The 22517-nt window shown below is 39.9% G+C and overlaps 1 protein-coding gene across 2 annotated transcripts in view; it reads left to right on the top strand.

Moving 5' to 3' along the window:
- nkain4 (sodium/potassium transporting ATPase interacting 4) overlaps positions 1-22517 on the top strand; it is an 86402-nt gene that overhangs the window by 42417 nt on the left and 21468 nt on the right. For both annotated transcript variants that reach the window (XM_041799798.1, XM_041799797.1), the window contains exons 4-5: positions 2642-2842; positions 20503-20563. In XM_041799798.1, the coding sequence (XP_041655732.1) occupies positions 2642-2842; positions 20503-20563 (262 nt within the window). The remainder of the gene's footprint in view (positions 1-2641; positions 2843-20502; positions 20564-22517) is intronic.

Below are 22517 nucleotides of genomic sequence, written 5' to 3'. Positions count from 1 at the left end.
GAATCTAAAAACTTTACTCATGCATAGAAAGACCGCTGACTAAGGCTGAAAAAGTTCCATGTACTCAGAAACTTTTTCCACTTCTGGCTCGGGGGGTGTTGTCAATTTCAGCAGAAAAATATCTGAATTATAAAGACATATTTCATCTAGAAATGTAGAAGTTAACTTTATTTGTGTCACTTTTGAAACATCTGTTTCAATCTGGTACAGCTGACAACCATGTATTACTTTCATTTCATACTTGAAAGATAAACCTGCATTCATTAATCAGACAGCACCATCACTTTCTTTAAAGAATTTACCCATAACCTTATATAACCCACAAAACCCTTCGAGCCACTTTTAGAAGGATTATTTAATAACCAGAATTTAGCTTTAAAGGAAGTTGTTGACTGTGGAGTTTGTGAATTATCCGGTAGGATAAGAAAATCCCTGTTTGGGAAGACAGATTTAAATACTTTAAGTCCTATAAAAACGGCTTTACCTCAAACTAGGGCTACATAAAGAGTTTTAAAATATGCCAATACACAGTATATTCAAACTGGTGGCCAACTGGTGTTAGTAGGTCCAATCATTGGTTAATTAGTAATCCTGGCTACCATTACACCATGAAGACAAAAGAACACTCCAGGTAACTCAGAGAAAAGGTTATTGAAGAGTATAAGTCAGGGGATGGATATGAAAAATTTCCAAAGCACTGAACATCCCCCTGTGTTCAGTTGAATCCTTCATCAAGGCATGGAAGGAATATGGCACATGTGTAAATCTGCCTAGATCAGGCCAGAGCAATTTTACCCATCTGATGAGAGCTGGAGGTCAATACGCCACAGGATTAATAAACGATGTTCCGTTCAAACGTCAGCAACCAAGACCAAAATTTCACTTCTTGATAACATGAAATAGAATTAAAGGCAAGTGAATTCAGTGGATAATAGTATGGTATTATAATTTTATAATAAGAGAGGTTAAATTAGCTGTGAGATTAACCCCTGGACACACTTGTCCGTGTATTTGGCAGTCTCCTTTACGCACGGAGGATGAAAGGTGTTTGTTATTCTGTGAGCTGCTGTTTGTGACTCAAACAAGGGAAGAAGTTTTATTTCACAAACAAAAAAACTCTCACAGTTGTTAAAGCCTGACTTTGCTAGAAACTGGTCAGGAATGTGGACAGAACTGGGATCCATTAGAATGAGGTCGTAGTGGAGCTGTGCGAAGTTAAATTCTTCAGCTCTTATAAAATCTTTGTTACTTGTTGGGATAAAATGAGACAAAATATATAGTTCTCGCTATCTTTCTAGTAAAAATCCTGCTGTCTCTAGCATGCAGCTGCTGCCTGGTGTGCTCTCTGTGCTCTGAGGGGTCCTTTTGTTGTTACTTAATGTTACGTCACATTCCTGCACCTTTGTTCCTTCATTTGCATCCATGTCATGCCTAGGCTCACCTCGTCCTTCCATGCCGAGACTGCGTAGCCGAAGCACGGGACAATTACACTCACACTGGCCAAACGTACCAGACTTTAGGTTGAAACAGGCTCAGGCATGGATGGCCTAGTTTGAGTGCACCCTTAGTGGCCTTGCAAGATGGAGACTAGTGAGAGAGGCCACCAAGACACCTTTGACTAATCTGAAGGAGTTATAAGCTTCGGCAGCTGAGATCTGAGAGACTGCATACAACAGCTCTTAGCTTCATGGGAGAGCAAGAGAAAGCCAAGGTTGAAGAAAACTCATATAAAATCTTGACTAGAGTTCGCCACAAGGCATGTGGGAGACTCCATAGTCAAGTGGAAAAACTTTTTTTTTGCCTGATGACACCAAAATGGTGCTTTTTGGCCTTCAGACAAGACGCTCTGTTTGGCGGACATCAAACACTGCACATCACCACAAACACACCATCCCCTCTGTGAGGCATGGTGGTGGCAGCATCATGCTGTGGGGAATGGGGTTGCTTCTTGGTTGATGGCCCTGGAAAGCTTGTAAAAGTAGCGAGTAAAGTGACAGCAAAATATGGGAAATCCTGAAGGACAGTCTTGTTTAGTCTACAAGAGAACTATGGCTTGGGAGAAAATTTATTTTACAGCAAGACAATGGACTGAAGCATACAGAGAAAGCTGCATAATGGTTTAAAAACAACATGATGACGACTGAGTCTTAAACTGTGAGAGAGTAGAGAATAACATGCAGTAAAGGAGCCCGGTTTGACCCAGGACATCAGCTTTTGAACATGAGGGGCACAGACATGAGAACTAGGCTACTGATAGCCCAACATGAAGGTTTTTGCTCCCTCACTCAAGCTCTAGCCACAGATTGGTCAAATTATTAAGTCTACCAGAGATCCTGTCCTTAATTTTATCAGAAATATTAAGACTTTCATACAACTATAAATCCTTTTCTTAGTAGGAGACCATCAAAATTTAGCTAAGTATAGCCCCAGAGAACTGTGAGCATTGCTGTTGTGTCCTTTTCTTGGATGTACTGAGTGAAAAACCCTTTCAGCAGCAGAGAACAGCCATTAAAAGCTAAGTTGTTTGCAGCAGGTGTGCAGAGATAAGCCTCCTGTATAACATCACCAGTTATACATCTTTGTTTTTCCAGCAGATGAATTGATTCCAGACAAAGACGCTCATGTTTCCTTCTCCTTCCAGGACAGCGACCTGCTGACATTTAACATCTCAGCTCATCACTCCTGGTGGAGCGAACACGGGCCAGGCTGTGTGACGGGAGAGATGCCACAGACTCCGGGGGTCCGAACCACTGAGAGCCACTCCTACATCACTGTAATGGGCTGCCACATGGACTACCAATACATCGAGGTGGCACACAGCAGCGCACAGATTCTTGTTGCTGTAAGTACAAGCTAGGATGTCGTTCATATGTCACACAAACCCCTCATACTTAAAACGGAGCAGAGACCTCACTGCTTCACTGAGCTTATCTGTAAATGCAAACATGATAAAAAGGAAGGTGACGTTTTGATTTCCCATCAAACATTTTTCTCGTTATGATTCCGCAGTGGTCTGTTATTTTGACTGTGGCGGCCTCCCTTCCTCTGACTCGGTCGCTGAAAGAAAAATTGATCTGTTGTTTTGTCTGGTGGAGTTTCAGACCTGCCAGCTGTTAACAGGTTTCTCAAACACTGGAAGGACTGTTATTGTCCTCTTTATACAGCTCAGTATGAGAACTCACATCCTGCCAGCATGCACATTTGCACACACTCATGTTTGACTCACTCACCTCTTATTGGACAGAGGCCAAGACGTTCTTTCAGCTGCCAGAACAGCAGGCACTCAGGTTCAGACATGCACATTACACATGTTTATTCACAGTAGCATTCATTTACACCTGCTTTGTTGCAATGTGTTTGAAATGCACTTGCTGTTTTTTTCTTAACTCATTGACATTTACTCTTTTTACTCCTGAAAACTTCCTGAGTTACTAATTCATGCATGTCTATCATAGCGTCAAGTTTTCTTTGTGTGATGGGAGAGAGCAAGGGTGTCTCAAAGCAAAGATTATGTAGACGTTACACTGTGGAAGTCGGTGTAATGTTCATAAATTGGGCTGCTACATAAATTTAGATTCATTAATTACACCAAAAATGATGTGCTCAAAATTTTAACGTCTTAGGCCCACTTTGACTTCATGCGTCCTCTGTTCACACTGTGACATACAGCTTTGCAGTCTTAATGAAAACAATTGTGGCCTTTACTTTTTTTATTTGCTCTATCTAAAGAATCAACACAATTTGAGATTGATGTTGTAAAAACATTTATGTCAGTGCCACAAATCAATAAGTTTGCCTCCATTTCTGATGTCCATCTAACATTATCAGGGCCTGAGAACCAATCTTGGAGCAGGGATCCTATTGACACTAAAGGAATTCTTCTTTTAATTTTTTCTCCAAGAAATAGATTGCTAATTTGGAGGCCTTGACATGCCCCAGAACTCCCTAAATTTTGCAGATGCTTCAATCCTGGTAAAAATGCATGTTTTAGGTTACTTTCTTGCATGTCTGTCACAAAATTGCCCCACAGGGGCCCCAACTTTCCTTTACTCAGGGCCCCTCAACATAGCTTAAATGACATGTGTAAATATTGGTACACATATGTATCGTTTCACGATAAACAAAAAAACTAATATACTGTCTTTAAAATAAATTACGGGTAATGATATCATAAAGTGCAAATGTTGCAATTTCTACAACATTTTTCAGGTTGCACAGTTTAACCAACTAGTCTGATAGGTTTTATCCAGAGGTGGGTAGTAACACGTTACATTTACTCTGTTACATGTACTTGAGTCGTTTTTTTGAAAAATGCTACTTCTGAGAGTAGTTATTGAGCAGTACTTTTTACTCCTACTCCGTTACATTTGAGATGAAAAAACGATACTTCTACTCCGTTACACTGGGCATGCACTGGTCGCTACTTTTACTTGTCTATCATTTATTTTCATTAATTATATTTTTACACTCAGCTGAGCTCTCACAGCAGCGTGAGGTAAAATCCACAGCACCACAGAGCAAACAGAGGAGTGACCCCTCCCCCTTAACTATCAACAGTTGGAGATAATGGCTGAAGATGTAATTCCTGCATCTCCTTCAGAGGAGCATGTTCATCCCTGGCCCAACATCAAGACTCCTTGCCTTTCAAATGACGAGGAACAACAGCCACCTAATGCACTGCCTACTGTGTCTACCTAAAACGGTGGAAATCTCAAGCTTCAAAAATAGCACATCAAATCTAAGAAAGCACATTATGGTCAGAAAAATGGACAAGCTAGCTAACAACTGCGCTGCTAGTTTGCTAAACGTGTAAATTCAAATCTCTGTTTTAACTTGCAGACTGCAAAGACACAGTTGTGTCAGTGATAAATGATGTGACGTTTCCAACCACCTCTGCAACTCTGCCCCAAATGTGATTTTACTCGCCATTGTTTAACGTTACGTCGTAGGTGAAACTATTATCGTGTGTGTGGCTTATCAGTGATTATACCCAGCATGGTTATAACGTGGTGCTAGGGCCAAATTTGTTGAGTGATAATCAGGATAGAAATTCATAAATTGGAGTTAGAAATTAAAAATTAAAAAAATAAAGGTTTGGTCTGGCTTAGTCATCTAGTGTGTGCGTTCAGAGGATTATTAGACGAAAAATCAGTTTAAATTGTCTTGATGTCTGTGGTTTTCCATGTTTTTATAATCTTGCCTAAGGGCAATTTACTTTGCAGCCAGGCATAAAAAAACCCAGGAAACACAAGAAACACAATGACAAAAACTCAGACACCACACTGAAATGCATAAATTTATTATCAAAAGACATCCTCAGACATCTGTAGCGATAATAAAGTGCTTCATATTTGGTTATTTTTTAAATTTAGCTGTGTGTTGGCCTGAGTTGTGAAAGAGTTTTTCATCTTGTCTGATTTAGCCTTTGGTATCTGAATCCCCTGCCATAAGGTAGTAGCTCAAATTCAACATGCAGAAAATGCTCATAACTCTGTTGTGTCCCGAGTCTTAGATTTAACCCTTTTGTAAAAAGTTTGAGACAGATCAGGTAACTGAATACCAATAATTTTAGTCTTTTTATCTCCTAATGAGAGGCTAAGAAACCAGGAGATAATGGCAAAGGTATGGACAGATTAATCCATGTGGTCCAAATATTTCTTTTTTGTCATGACCTCCGTCAAGGAGGTTATGTGATCAGGTGGGTTTGTTCATTTGTTCGCTTCTTAGTTTTTCAGCAACATAACTCAAAAAGTCATGGACGGATTTTCATGAAATTTTCAGGAGATGGCAGAAACGGCATAAAAAATAACTGATTAGATTTTGGGACTGATGCAGATCACCGTCTGGATCCAGGAATTTTTTAAAGGATTCTGTACTACTGGGAGATAGGGCTAATGGCAGAGGTCTGTGCTGTTACCACTTTACACCAGGAGATGGCGGACATGAGTAACTTAGTCAAAGTTTTGGAGTTTATAGAGTTTAAAAGGCACACGCCCAGTCGAGGAGACGAGTCAGAGCATAACAGAGAGAAAGACAGCGAATTGTAGCGAGAATACTCACAATGCTGGGAGGAATAGAGGAATATTCACCCTCTGCCATGACTTCCACACATAGTGAAGCCAATGCTTTGCCTCACTGTGTCTCCAGCTCACCAGGGAGGGAGTAATCGGTGAATTAGATTTTGGGAGTGATCCGGATCACCGTCTTGATCCAGGAATGTTTTTAAAGGATTCTTCACTATTGGGAGATAGGGCTGATGGCGGAGGTCTGCGCTCTCTGAATGCTTTTCTAGTTAGTCATTAGTTTTCGGCACAACCCAACTTGCTTGAGCTTCCAGAGGAAGTGCAGTCACTGCTGTGTTTTTTTATAAACTACATCAGTATTTTCATTTTAAAAAAGCTTATTACTGATGACTCCAAGGTCTTTATAGCTTAATCTTTGTTAAAATTGGTGGATTTGGTTTCCTTTCAAATCTATGTACATTTCCTCGTCTTTGTGACATTAAGGATTAAAAAGGAATCATCACACCACTGAATAAAGTCATCCACCACTGGTCCAGGTGCTGTATCCTTCACTTATAGTAGACTCACTATGACTGTATCCTTTGTGAACTTCAGAATCCTGATTGGCTAGCGTTCACTTCTTAGAGTGCATGCTTGGCTTTCCTCAGCATTCCCCCCACACTGCAGGATTTCTTATCAGAAATTTTGCTTTACATTTATAATTTCGGTCTAGAGCAGCTCCAATCCTTTTCCGTGCACATCGGAGACCGAAAGATCCCTCCTCACACCACAGGAAAATCCGACAAGAGAAGTAAAGATTGGCGTTAGTCCATGCAGGACTCTGTAATCATACACCCAGCCATGATCAGCTGACCGCCAGCTGATCCCTATTATCACCTCCAAGCTTCCACAGCCAATCACAGCTCTTTCTCTCAACACAGCTGTGTATTTAGATATGACGTACTTCTCGCTAATCCCTGCTTGCATTAACGCTGATGCATCATGCTAGTGCTGTAAGCTTAACCTCCTCCATCCCAGCCTCCTCCTTTATAGCATAAAGCTTGTTGCACCCTCATATTCAGATTAATGCTACTATGGATTAGTTGCCTTTGAATTAATTTTATTGCATTATCTTAAATATATCTATTCATGTGGGGGTTTCTTGCCATGCACCCTTTGGAAAGTCAAAGCATGCTGCTTGACTTACCCAGGGATCATCTTTTGAGCAGAGCCTTCTCTGCAAAGTAAAACTGTATAACCATTTCGCAATAAAAATAGTAAAATGTGTGACAAGAGTGTTCCTGACTGAACCTTGAGAACCATCAGTTAATCAGACCTTTGCTGATTCTGATCAGAAGGAGGGAATCAGATCCCAAATCAGCACACTTATCTTGTAATGTGTAACCTGCTGGGAAGTTTTCAGGAGCTCTCTGCATGTTTCAAAAGGCTAATTTTAGTGTCTAATGAGTAGTTTCACATGTGACAGCATCAGTGATTCTCTGGTGTTCTTCACAGTTGCGCTGTTTTCTATTTTTTTCCGTCTAATCCTGAGCTAATTTACACCTGGAAGATTGCAATGAATGCAGTTAACTACCTGGAAGATGAGAAAAGTACTAGGATAGGGAAGCAGTGGATCGTACCATTCATCCTCTCGTGCCCATGGAGAACTGCAATGTAATGGCTGACCTCACTTAATAGCCCAGCTCTTACACTGACCCTCATTAGCCTTTGCACTAAAAGCGGTAAATGTGAGTTTCTCTCCTGTCATGGAATTTCCCCTCTCTGTTTGAGATTGAAACAGTTTTTCTTTTACATATTGTCCATCCAAGCATTCAGTAGTATCTCTTAGGGAACAGCAGAGAAATCTGTCCTGAAATCCCCGTGTCACAAATGGTATTATTGTCCTTGTATCCTGGATAAAAGCAGATCACTGCTCAGTCCTTTGAGGTTCCCACTTTTGATTCTCTTTGTCCCTTTTTCTCTCAGCCAGACAGAGAAGAGTGAGTTAAAGGAATTAATGAAAAGAAAAGGAAGAAAGTGAGTCCCTTTGTCTTTGTTAAAGAGGTTTCAAGGTCGCCGTGAGAGGCCATTAAATATTTAGTTTGGGCTTCAAGGAGCATGTTTCATTAAGATGAAAAATGGGGATCCATTGGCTGGGCATCGCTGTCATCTATCTGCTCAGATTCATCATGAGCTGAATGGAATCCAAGCAGAAGTAAAGCTCTAGATTTGGTAACGTCAGCCTTGCATTGTTGATATTGCAGCTGTGGGCAACATCCAGTCAAAAAGAAACTTCAAGGTTTAACAGATGAGCTTGAAGAGGAGCAACCTTTTCAAACTGGGGTCATGTATTATTCAGTGATCCATCACTAGGGGGAATATTTTGCTCAATGTCTAACCTTATCCTAGTCTTTGCTTCCTTTGCTGAAACCAATTCCTCCTGCAATACATATTACTATAGAGTGGCTTTGGGTTTCTGCAGCTTTCATAAAAATAAGGGATTCCTCTGTCAGTGAAGTCTGCAGAAAATCCACTCCTTTCCCGCTCTTTTTATCCTCCAATCATCCCTTCTTTTTCTCTCTCTTGTGCGTCCGCCTTTGCTGTTAAATAAAACAGTGGAGTCTCAGGAAACATCTCCAGTGAGAAGGCAGCTAGAAAGAAAGGTATGAGAGAGGAGAAGAAAAATGCAGCAATATGTGATATTCAGTTTACATCTGTAGACATAACTCTTACACGCTAACAGGAGCTGTGAGAGATGTCAAAGGGTTGTCAGAGCTGCTTATGAAACAGGCAAGGAAAATGCTCACACATTCTCACAGATATCATATCATTTAGTAGAGGTTATTGCTGCCACGAGCAATACTTTCTTCTGCTGCCTCTCTATTCCCTGGAAACCTGCATTTTGGGGGTTGGTGTGGAAGTTGATAATGGGAAAAGAAGGGCAACCTACGTCATTCTTTCGTTCCATTGCTCATTTCCTCTTATCTCTGTGTCTCTTCCTGTCTTTTTTTCCTGTCTGGATCCCACTCTGTTTTGCCACAATGTCAATCGAACTCTCAACAGGTTTTGTAACAAAAATATGTTCATCTTTACTCCCTCACTCCCTGCATTTCCAAGTCGCTGTCATTTATGCTCCTTTCCTTCTGTTTCTATGGTGATTAGATGGCCCTGTCAGGTCTGTGCTTAAGTCATCTTGAGAATTTCCTGAAAATTTCAGGGCAGTGCACCCCTGAAATCTTGTATCCTGTATTTCAGATTCATATACAAAACTGCAGGACTTTTAGACATGTCTGGCCAAAAGTTGAGGCTGAAGTAAGGCATAGATGTAGTGAGTAAGCCCCCCTGAGGGCACCATCAGGTGTGAGGGATTGGCACAGCCCCTGTCATGTTCTGGATATCCTTGCATATTACAAAGGGCAAGGGAAATGATTTGTTGAAAAAATAACCAAGTCTACACCTTTAAGGTGGAGTAAAGAATGACTCAGACTACACAATTGTTTTGGCCAATCACGACAGCACTGTGACAGACTACCTGAACCTGACTATGCAAATGAAATCTTTTCCTGTCTTGGCCAACAGACTGGTAACACTACAAATGTGATCCTGACCACTTATTGTACACTGAAGTCACCACTGTTTCTGGGATTGTGTGCAAGGTCAGAGGTTGTCAGGCAGGTGGGTCAAAGAGAGTCAATTGTTGCTACAGCAGAAGTGCTCTATGTAATGCTATGAAATTAAGGAAGAAAAAGCAAGAATCAATTATGGTCTCATCCTGATGTATCATGGACCGGCTCCTCTTTAAATAGAACTTGAGGCATGATCAAATGTCTAGAAAACTTGCCTAGTTAACCTCACCATTACTTACAGCTTCATTGTATGTACACAAATTCTCAGGGGATGAAAAAAAAGTTGAGACTTGTATAATGTCACTCTGATAAATGATGGCAGAAGGACATGGAGCAAATGCTGTCCTGTTGTTGGGCGTTAGGATTCTCGTCGTTGACAGCAGGGTTAGGCAACAGTGCTAGAAAATTCTGACATGTACGTCTCGTCAAATCAGGGTCATGGGGCGTCTTGGATGCATTGTTATGTGACACTACAAGGCTGTTTGCCCTTGCTGACGCACATAATTCATGTCTTAGCCAGCCTTAAGGAGTGGACGTGGAAAGCGTTGCCAAGAGTACCACCCAGGCGGGAAGTAGGGTTGCTTGAGCCAACCTGCTGGGCTGTGGATGTTCCAAGAATCCTTAAACTGCTGATGGTCTATAGGTGCATTACTGGGTGGGGATGGGGGCAAAAGATATGCCGTCAAGCTTGGCCTTGGCTGCTGAGCAACGTGTGTTTCAACATGTCAAGCTTGATATACTTTTAGTTTTATTTCTAAGCATGTCATATAAGATGAATGTCAACTTTTGTATACATTATATTGATAATAAATGTATAAAGAATCGGTTAACTGGTAGGCAGACTATAGCTCCTACTGTCACTGCCTTAAAGTCAGTAGAAAATGTCATAGATTATGGCTTTTTAATTATTTGAAGTGCAGAATACAGTGCTTTAGCATTCAGTTCAATTCAACTTTATTTATATAGCACATTTAAAACAACCTGAGTTGAGCAAAGTGCTTCACAGTATAAAATCAAAACATAAAACAAGAATACATCACTATGAAATAATAAAATCAATGAAAATCACTCAATCAATTAGCTTCCTCTGTCTTCTAATCTTCTGCCATTCACCCCTGGGGTTTGTTTTCAACCCAAACAGGGGTGTGGTCACTCTGGAGGGCGGGAAGTATAGTGGACTCATACCAATGGCTGGACTAGTATGCGTCCAATGTGGAGAAAGAGGTGATAGCTACAGGCCTGTTGGTCTTTTACTGCAAGTCTGTAAACAATGGCAGCCGGTAAAAAGATAAACATGGATGCAGCAGTTTTATCAGAACTGAAGCATTTCTGTAGATAAAAACTGCCCTGCTGTCTATGAATCTTGTCCAGTTGGATTCGACATGTCCCATGGAAATTACCCAAGGTGCATGGCACTAAAAAAATCCAGCCAAAGTTTGGGTAAAGATGTCAGGATTTCTTTGCATGTGTGAATAGGGTAGGGGCTGTACTCGGCCATAGGCTTGGGTGCAGGTTTTGTGTCTGTTTAGGTTCACTCAGTTCAGCCACATGAAAGCAGCAAAGCCACATACCACCCATAGCACCCTGTCACTCATCCAATAGGTCAGTGTGCTCGCTTTGATAAGTCCATTAGTCCATGTTATGTTTAAAACCTGCAGCTATGTTTCATATATGTTTTCCTCTGTCTGTATATTCTGTAAGGGGAGCCAATCGCTGTGATCTTTAATGTTCTCATATTTGAGGGCCATTGTTTGTCTAGAGTCATTAACTGGCTGTGGGTTTACTCCTGTATGAAAGCTCTGGCATTGCTTTGGGACTACTCTGCAAGTTTTACAGCATCTGCTTCGAAGCATAATAAAAATCTCAGGATTAAAGACTTATGATGTCGTTAAACGGTCTACTAGTTTCTGCTCAGAAACGAAGACAACAAAGGAAGGAGAAGAGAGACCCCCGGTCCAGAGGAGAGACATAGTCTCCGGTAGGCCACTGGATTGTGCCAGGCTGCTCTTTGTACATCATAAAAACACAAACATCCTGATGTTTGACTTCAAAGGCAGTCTCTGCCAAAAGCTTTAATTGTTAATCTGTTTTGCAGAGGGATGGAGATTACCCAGATTAATTTTACTCTAATATTTGGTCTCAAAAACATCAGAGAGAAAGCGAGAAGAAGAGGAGAATACCAAGGGGAACTCAGATGTGGAAAACAAGCAATATTAGAATAGTAAACCTTCTCTTCTGGCATATTTACTCATGGAGCATGTGCTGCTTTTTATTTACCTTCTTGTTTCTCTCTCTGCCCTTTTATTTGTTGGTGAGGAGATCCTCATATTTCCCCCATCCCTAAATCAAACCTCATGTAAAAACCTCTCTCTGTAATACATAGCCGTGGGTTTTTTTACACATTTTTTATTGCTGCATGAGCAGCCTCTAGTGTCTTGGTGTTTTTTCAGACATCATCATTTGATGTGGAAGATGCAAATCAGCACCACAGACACCGAACAATCCCATGGCAGCCTGTGAAAGCTGTATGGATCCCTGTGTTAGTTTTTTGTTTTTTTTTTTTTGGGTGGGAGGGGGGGTCTCTGGTGAAGAAGAACAGGTGGATGTGGTCTCTGCAGTCCCCATCTCATCATGTTTTGTCATTAAACATGCAGCTGCCCTACACACACACACAAACACGCACGTCTCATTTTGTGCAGAGCAGCCCGTGCCATGTTGTCAGGCAGAGTGTCCTGTGCAATTAACCTACAAGACACCTGCAGCAGCCCCCTCCTCTTCCTCCCCCCGCTCTCTTTCTATTCCCCTTCTCTCAAATGTAGTGTATTTTATCTACAAGTTCCTGCTATTATAACACACTAAGACAATTTTTTCCTGATGCTGAACCATGATAGTTGGGATCAGCCATGTACTAGGTTTTAACCTAGTCTCGTCAACAATCAAACATATCACTCATTGTGAATCTTTGCTTCAGCAAGTGTAAAAAAGACAGTCTTGACAGGATAATTTAAATCACAGCATGTGACATCTACCTCACTGAGGCAGTTACAAGCATAAGAAAAAAAATATGTCTATATATTCTAGCTGTTGATCTCTTTAGCTTTGTCAGTCATAAAGAGGCACCAGTTTTATCTACAGTCATCTTCATAGCCAGCTAAATCGTCCTCATAGGAGCTTTAGTTAATTTGATATTTAGTTGTACACATGGTTCATTTAAAACTGAAAAGGCTTTAGGATGTGGTTGTTTAGAATATTTTATTTGTCTGAAGATTGTTTAAAAATCAGCTTTTTTTTGGAATTGTATCCATGATGAGTGCCAGGATATAACCATGGAATAGAGTCATGTTTAATAGACTGCTGCATGTGGCTCAGTGTGCCCTGTTAAAGATGTTTGTGTATCTTTTTGGACTGGCACATTCACTACAAACATGACCTTCATTAGCCTATGCTAATACATGTAACCTTCTTTTTTAGCTCTGCAGCTGGCCTTTTTCTCATTCACACACACATGAACACGCTGAGCCTTGAACTGCTTCACACCCTCATTATCCGAGAGCGAAAACTGCAGATAATGCTGAACTATCACAAATAGCCCCTTTTAGTTTCCTCTACATCAGAGTAAATAGTAAATGAAGGCCCACAGGAGGACTGCTTTGCTTTTGATGTTTTTCCACATCATGCTCTGAACTTTCTGCGCCCGACTTTTTGCCTTCCTGCCTCCTTTTTGTCAGTTTTCAGGGTCGTTGTTTACCGCAGAAGACGGTACCTGCTGACAGCAAGGAGGGCCACACGTACGGGAAGAATGACACAAAAACAAGGGGACAAGATGAGGTGGAAAAACAAGTGCAGAGTGCAGGGGGAAAATTGACTGACAGCAAAATGAGTTAGCTTAAGTGTGGCACGTCGTCACAGACAGTCTGAGATCGAGCCCCGGAGGACAGGCGGGGGCTTTATGAGTTTAATTAATTTGACATTAGACTCTAAAATGATCCCTGAACTCCTCAAGTGACATGAGGAAGTCAGAGAAGAAAGCTGAGTGGCTGTGTGTGTGTATGTGTTTGAGGATTAATGAACGTGATTCAAGAGCATTTAAACTGCAGGCATGTATAAGTGGAATTGTCACTTTTCATTTAGGACACTGACCCTTAAAGGGGCAGCGATGCCTTCAGCAAGTAGCCAATCAGGGAAGTGTTCACTTCTCCAACCTTATTAACTCACAGTACATCACATTAGATATACAGGAGCATAGGAAAGAAAACTGGCAGACAAGGTCAGTGTGTGGTGCAAATTCTGAAAATGAAAAATAAACATGGACGGATTTGATCAAAGTTTTTTGCATGTTACAAGAGTGAAATGAAGACAAATGCTTCGATTTGCAGATGAAAGAAACTCAATTTTGTAGCTGTGGTAGCCTAGTGGTTAGGTGCTTTGTGGTTCTCTGTTATACACTATATGGACAAAAGTATTTGGCCACACCTTTTAATTGTTGAATTCTGGTGTTTCAATCAGACCTGTTGCCACAGGTGTATAAAATCATGCACCTAGCTAGGCAATCTCCATTTACAAACATTTGTGATACAGAATGGGTCGTTCTAAAGAGCTCAGCGGCTTCAAGTGTGGCACTGTGATGGGTTCCATCAGACAGCTTGCAAGGTTTCATCCCTGCTGGATATTCCACAGTCAACTTTAAGTGATGTTATTAGAAAGCGTTTAGGAACAACAGCAACACAGGCAACAGAGGACCATGTAAAATCACAGAGCGGGGTCAACGACTGCTTAGGCACATGGATCGTAAAAGTTGCTGAAGATTTCCAAACGTCTGGCATTAATGTACGCAAAAAACGTGCAGTAGGAGCTTCATGGAATGGGTTTCCATGGCTGAGCAGTTGCATGCAAGCCCCACATCACTAATTCCAATGCCAAGCGTCAGATGGAGTGATATAAAGCATGCTGACACTGAACTGTGGAGAAGTGGAAACATGTTTCTGTTGAGTAACGAATTACACTTTTCTTTTTGGCAGTCAGATGGGTGAGTCTGGGTTTGGTAGATGCTGGGAGAACATTACCTGCCTGACCGCATTGTGCCAACTGTGAATTTTGATGTTCAGTGCCTGGCCTTGTAAATACTCTACAGAATGAATGGGCACAAATTCCCACAGGAACACTCCAGAATCTTGTGGAAAGCCTTCCAATAAGAGTGAAGGCTGTTATAGCCATATTAAAGTACATGTATTCAAATACAGTGTAATTTCAGTCCCTGTTGATGCAATGATCAGGTGGCCGAATACCTAGTATCTAGTCCATATAGTATCATATGTGTTTAGCAATGTGAACAGAGCTGATGGCGCTACTTTCTACCAGCTTGCTGCATATAAAGTTGGTGGTCAGTAAGCAAATACAAAAAGGCTATTTCAAGGCGCGCTAAATAATCAAGTGCATAGTACAACAGTTTAGTGTTTGCTGCATGGGTCGCTCAAAAATGTGGGGCTTAAATGAAAAAATTACCCCTTACCCAGAGCAGAGGCTAAGGCAGAACTTAACCTCCTGGTGAAAATCTTCAGCACATCTACAGGATTTTGCTTGTAGTCACAGTGGTTTATGAGTATTGAGCATCTTTCTTATAAAATGGAACTCCCTGCAAAGAGTTATCCAAGCCTTATATTGTTCCAGTCACTTTAAACTCAGTCTACCTCGTGGATCCCCTGAATGCATAATTTCCAGGCTCTGTTGTGCTGTATTAGCTCTGCTGTTTGACTCCATCACCGACCACAGCGTCCAGAGTCTTTATGAAAATTAAACTAATGGTCATTCATGCATCAGCATTAACTCATGTGCACTCACTTACTGGGAATAAAAACACTTGGACACAATGCAGTTGCTAACAGGGTGTCCCCCCTCCTGCTGTTAACACCGTCTTGTGTGTGACACTGGCTTTTTGCATATGCTAATTCACTTCTATTTCAACGCCGCTGTAATGGACGAGGTGAGAGCAGCAATTAGATACTGGAGAGAGAGAAAAAAAGGAGTGAAAGACCATGATGTATCTTATCTAGCTCAACACAGACAGAGACCCATTATTTTTTCTAGAAGACACCTGAGTTTCATTCATAAATAAAACATTTAATCTACATCTGGATGAACTTCAGCACACACAGCTTGGAAAATACAATGAACCTCCTATCATAGGAAAAGGTCTACAGACATCATCGGTGTTGCTCTCATGATTGCCGACTAAGTTAAGTTATAGGTGGTGTGTATGTTGTATAAAAAGCCACTGCCACACACAGTCTTTCCCCTTTGGGTTTTGTGTTTGTGGACTGAGTGTGTGAGGAGGGCGGCAGGCCCGACGCTGCTTTAATTGGCATGGCAGAGTGCCAGCTGATGGATGGCTGGCTGGGTGGAGTGAGACTGTCTCTCAGTGTCTGTCTCTGAGTCGATGACAGCCATCTGCTACTACCACAGGCTATTCTCAGAACCGTGTGTCAGCGTACACTCACATACGTGCTTGCCGTGTTAGATTGTGATGTTTTTGTGTTCATGATTTTCTCTATGTACACTCTGGAAGTTCTGTCAAGATGGGAAACACTTCCCACATGGATATTATCATAAAACAGAGAGGAGGTGTGAACACAACAGTGACATCTTTTCAGCTGATGTGACTGACTTTTCAGCAAACACCTCTGTGTTTACACATTCAGCTAATTTGTTACTAGACACCTGATGCATGAATAAGTCAAATATTCTCTCTCAATTTAGCTTTGACTTTGGTCTTTGACATCTCCTAATGGAGTTCACAGTCAAATTATGCTGGTCTGGTAGCTGCCTGCTGTTTGATCTCAGGCTGTTGATAAAGAGAAGCTAATAAAGAATAAGACACTAGTTGAATTAAAGGGAGCACTGAAATTGAATAGGTTTCTGGCTGTGACAGCTGATAATCCATAATGGGACACAACCATTTGACTGTATAGTGTAGTGTAGTCAGAGTTAGGTTTTAACGCATTACATTTACTCTGTTACATGTACTTGAGTTTTTTTTTTGTTTTTTTTTTTTGAAAAATCCCACTTCTGAGAGTATTTATTAAGCAGAGTACTTTTTACTCCTACTCCGTTACATTTGAGATGAAAAAACGATACTTCTACTCCATTACATTGGGCATGCACTGGTCGCTTCTTTTACTTGTCTATCATTTATTTTCATGAAGTATTTTTTTACACCTAGCTGAGCTCTCACAGCAGCGTGAGGTAAAATCCTCAGCACCACAGAGCAAACGGAGGAGTGACCCCTCCCCCTTAACTATCAACAGTTGGAGATAATGGCCGAAGATGTAATTCCTGTGTCTCCTTCAGAGGAGCATCTTCGTCCCTGGCCCAACATCAAGACTCCTTGCCTTTCAAACGACGAGGAACAACAGCCACCTAATGCGCTGCCTACTGTGTCTACCTAAAACGGTGGAAATCTCAAGCTTCAAAAATAGCAAGTCAAATCTAAGAAAGCACATTATGGTAAGAAAGCTAAACAAGCCAATGACTGCACTGCTAGTTAGCTAAACGTGTAAGTTCAAATCTCTGTTTTAACTTGCAGATTGCAAAGACACAGTTGTGTCAGTGATAAATGATGTGACCTGTCCAACCACCTCTGCAACTCTGCCACAAATGTGATTTTACTCGCCATTGTTTAATGTTATGTCATAGGTGAAACTATTATCATGTGCATATCTGGCATATCTCTGATATCAGTGATTATACCTAACATGGTTATAACATGGGGTTTGTGGGCCAAAGTTTTCTTTGGGTTAAATAAGTTTCAGTTTTGTTTGCCACATTTGTTGAGTGATAATCAGGATAAAAATTCAGAAATTTGAGTTAAAAAGTAAAAATTAAATTACAAAGGGCAAAAAGTCAGAAAAGAGGCCAGTTCATAAGATTCATTTCATAGATATGAGCCAAAAATCATTAATACATGATAAAATGAATATAATGTGATTAAAAAGTAAGAACTGCAAGGTACAAATTAATTTATATGAGATTAAAATCATCATGTAGAAATAAGATGGCTATTATGAGAGAAAGAGTCTGTTTTTTCTCATGTTAAATTTTTCATCTCATAATTGTGATTCACAAATATAACTTTACTGCTGCTTTATGAATTTAGTTAATTTCTTTTATTTCTTTTACTTTTGGCAAGTTATGCCACTTTATTTTTGACAGTCTGCAGTTCACATTACTACCCCTGAATAATATGTCGTAATGCAATACTTTTCAATAAATTGCACAAAATGAAGTTATTCACTACTTGAGTGGTCTTTTAGTAAAGTACTCATTTACTCTTACTCAAGTACTTATTTTTATGAGTACTTTTACTTCTACTTGATTAATTATTATTAAGTAACAGTACTTTTACTTGAGTACTGTAACTGTATACTCTACCCACCACTGAATGTAGTGTAGTGTACTGTAGTAGAGAACGGTATACTGCAGTATAGTGAAGTTTAGTATAGTTAACAGTATAATAAAGAAAAGAAAAATGCAGTAAACTACAGTCAAGTAATGTATACTATACTTTACTATACTTCAGCATACAATACTGAAGTAAACAATACAATATGAAACTATACTATATGACACTTTAGTATACTGTATGATATCATGCAATTCCATACAATACTATATATCACTGAACTGTACTTTACTGTACTATACTATACTACAGTATACTTTACTATGCAGGGGGAATACTATATTAAACTATACTGTACTACAGTATCCCTTACTGTGCTGTACCATACTGTGGTATACTATACCATACCACAGTATACTATCCTATTCTATACTGTACTGTACTACAGTATACCTTACTGTGCTGTACCATACTGTGGTGTACTATACTATACTACAGTATAATATCCTATACTATACTACACTTCAGTATACTGTATGATACCATGCAATTCTTCTATAGTACTTTATTGTACTATACTATACTACACTACAGTATACTATATCATACTTTACTATACTAAACTATACTATACTATGATACAGTACACTATACTATACTATATTTTACTATACTATACAGTACTAAACTATATGAACAATACTATACTATACAAGTACTATACAATTTACTTTACTATACTGTAGTATACTATACTATACTTTACTGTATTATACTATACCATTCTACAGTGTACTATACTAAACTATACTATACTTTACTATACCAAACTGTCTTTTAATAAAGTATATTATACTATGCTACAGTATACTTTACTATGCTACAGTACACTATACTGAGCTACAGTATACTATACTATACTATATTATACTATACTATAATATACAATGGTCTTGGGGAATACTCAGTTCTGATTGGCTCTGATTGGTGTACATTAACTTCTGATATATGGACAAAGCAGAGGCAACCATCCTCCGCTGCACATTGGACAGTTAAGGCCTTCATGTCATCTATTAATTCTTGACAATTGGACACTTCGTTGGGCATTAACCCTTACATACTATACCATAACATACAATACCATATTGTACTATACTACAGTACACTTTTCTACCCTTTACTATACTTTACTATACTAAAACATACTATACTATTATATACTACAGTATACTACACTATACCATACTATACTATACAAACTATACTATACTGTACTGTACTATACTAGTACAGTACATACCAATATACTTTACTATACTGTCGTATAGTGCAGTATACTATACTACAATATACTATGCTATACTACTTTACTATACTACACTAAACTATATCATACTATACTATACATTACAAACCATACTATACTGAACTGTAATATACTATACATACTACACTATACTACAGTATACTTTACAATACTTTACTATAATATGCCAAACTATACTATACTAAACTATACTATACTATACTATACTATACTATACTATACTATACTATACTGTACTGTACTGTACTGTACTGTACTATACTGTACTGTACTGTACTATAATATATTATACTAAATGACCCATGCCCTGTTGTGATGTATTAGCTCTGCTGTTTGACTCCATCTGCTAAATTTTAGCCTATATCAGCCTTGAATATTGGCCTATGAAATATCCACCTAAATCTGCTGTAAATATTAGCAGAATGCACTAATAAGTTTGTGGATTTATTGGCAGAGCCAACAGATAAACATCAGCTGAAGTTTTATTTTTTATCCTTTAGTCTTTTTAAAATGTGTTCTACAGACATTGTGTTTCTTTGTTTTTAAATATCTACATATTGTATATCAAGCGAAAATCTAATATCATGCATAAGCTTGCTTTAAAGCACAGGTCTAAAGTATCTAGCCCCAGAGATTGTAACATCTGGATGATGCTGTCTTATATGCATATGCATTATATTGACTTGTATCTGACACACCACACCGCTGTAAGCCAATACAGAGGAAGTGTCTCAGAATTATGAAAAATATGAATCTTATTTACAGCATATATGGTGATATCTACATATTACTTGTTTGCCCAAAGCTTAATGATATTCACTTCTCCTGAAACCAAGAAAATCAGCAAATTCGCTGGAACAGTAGGTTTCTCAGTTACATTTTGCTTGATAATTAGCTGAAATTGTTCCCTGATTATCATAATTGTCAAAAGCTAATTTTCTATCAAATAATCAGCTAAGTGGTGTTCTTTTCACAGTGTTGCTTTGTCTGCACCAGCTCTCAATCTGAGTGCTTGTGGCTCTTTTCCAGATGTTCTGTGTGATCCGTTTCTCCATCAAAGCAAACATACAGCTGGTTATCACACTGCTGCCTGCCCGCCTGCCCTGCTCTGTGGAGTCACCTAACATCTCCTGTTTGCTTGTGTGTTCACAGCTCCTGGGCTTCGTGTATGCTTGCTACGTTGTCAGTGCTATCACCGAGGAAGAGGACAGCTGTGAGTCATTTAACCTCACCCTTACACACACTTTTACACAAAATGTTTCCTGAAAAAGAGCATTACAACCATTCAGACTCCCTCACACAGATGGAAAAACTCCCTAATTGAGAGAACAAGGCTGCATCTTTCTTATCCCACCCTTCTTTATCGCTGCTCCAGCTCCCCCGTCTCCCTCCTCTCTTTCCTCCCCCACGCCAGCTGGGTCCCCTCTCCCTCTCACTCCCTCCAGAACTTAAAGGAGCCATGTGTTCCCATTGCAGACATCCATTCTTTCCTCTCTTTCATACACACTCTCACACTTTGTCCCCTCTCCTCATCTCATCCGTGTGGTTGTTGTAAACCTGTTACTCACCTCCTTTAATGTACCCTGGCTCTCTCACTCTCCTCTCATCATATGGCCGTTGTTTGACACTCCAGCTGTCTGTTGCCTGGCTGAGGGGGAGCATGTGTTTGTTTTTGTTGCAGGAGAATTGAATCTCCCCCTCTCTCTCTTTTCTTTTCTATTTTAACACATGCACCTTGCCTCATTTTGCAAAAACGTCCTTCTCCTGAAGTGGCTCCTAGTATGTTATCACAGCACCGCTTACTGTAAACTGTCCTAGTTTTATACTTTATTATGGTGTCAAATGAGGGCTGTTGATAGCCTTTAAGCTAGCCTTTAATGATGCAGACTAAAGCCCTTTTCTTAAATGCACTCCTGAAAAATTCTAGATAACTGCACGACTACTTTGGTCAAAAATCTTCCTGAGTTGCTCTTTCAAACAGAAGCCTCACAATTCTTTCATTCAAACAGAAGGATAGATAGGCAGGTACACTGTAATTTTTTAACAAACAAAAAACCTCTGTTAAGCCTAATTGAAAACTGATTTTTACAAAGTCAACAGACAAGTTGCTATATTTGGTGAAGATCAAACACTACACATCACCACCAACACACCATCCCCACTGTGAAGCACATGGGTGGCAGCATTATGCTGTTGGGATGCTTCTCAGCAGCAAAACCCAGCTGGAGTGAACCCATTTGAACAGAGAATTTATGGCTGGACTTGAACAGGGCTGTTCACGCCTGACCTCATGTAACCTGACAGAGCTTGAGCAGTTTTGCGAAGTAAAATGGCAATGTCTAGACATACAAGACTGATGGAGACCTATCCACACAGAGTCAGCGCTGTGATTGCACCCAAAGGTGCATCTACTAAACACTGACTTGAAGGGGGTGAATATTTATGCAGTCACGTAGTTTACATTACATGTTTTAATTGAATTGACTTTAATTTGTAGAAATCTGTTTTCACTTTGGCATTAACGCTGTTTTGAGTAATTTTATTTTTGTCAAAAAAGCCAAATTATATTGACTGTGACTGGTTTATAAAATTAATAAAAGGGTAAAACATCCAAAGGGAGTGAAGACTTTTTTAGGCATTTGAGTTAAGTGTGTAAACAGCATGGAGCTATGAAATAAGTCGAAAGATAAGAGACATTAGGTAAACAGCTAGTGGGACCTCGTAGGTAGCAGGTCAGAGGCCGTACTAGAGGTGAGCCAATCAGAGGGCAGGGAACATTTGATCTACGGGGGTCAGTGGTGGTCATAAATTTCTGATTGGCAGTGCAGTAACTCTCCAGTATGTAAAGCCTTTTCCACATGTGTGAGAATTCCTTTCTTAGGGTGGCCTTGTAAATTGAGCTTAATGAGCGAGCTTTCTTTGTGTGGATTAGCTAAGATTAAAGGAGTTTCTCATACACACTGTGTGTACTTGTTAGGGTGGTAATTATGTAACCTAGGTGAAATCATTTCAGTCCCTTTTGTACAGAACCAAAGCTCTAATTTGATTTAAAAACAAAGTAATTAACAAAGCACTACATGCACTAATTCCATGTTAAACACCAACCTTCTGTATTTAAGATGATGTGGTTTCTGCGTGTGTTCCTGCTATAGCAGCTCTTAGCCTGT

The sequence above is a fragment of the Cheilinus undulatus genome, linkage group 11 (genome assembly GCF_018320785.1).
Source record: "Cheilinus undulatus linkage group 11, ASM1832078v1, whole genome shotgun sequence".
Lineage (NCBI taxonomy): Eukaryota > Metazoa > Chordata > Actinopteri > Labriformes > Labridae > Cheilinus > Cheilinus undulatus.
This window is presented reverse-complemented; position numbering and strand designations above follow the sequence as displayed.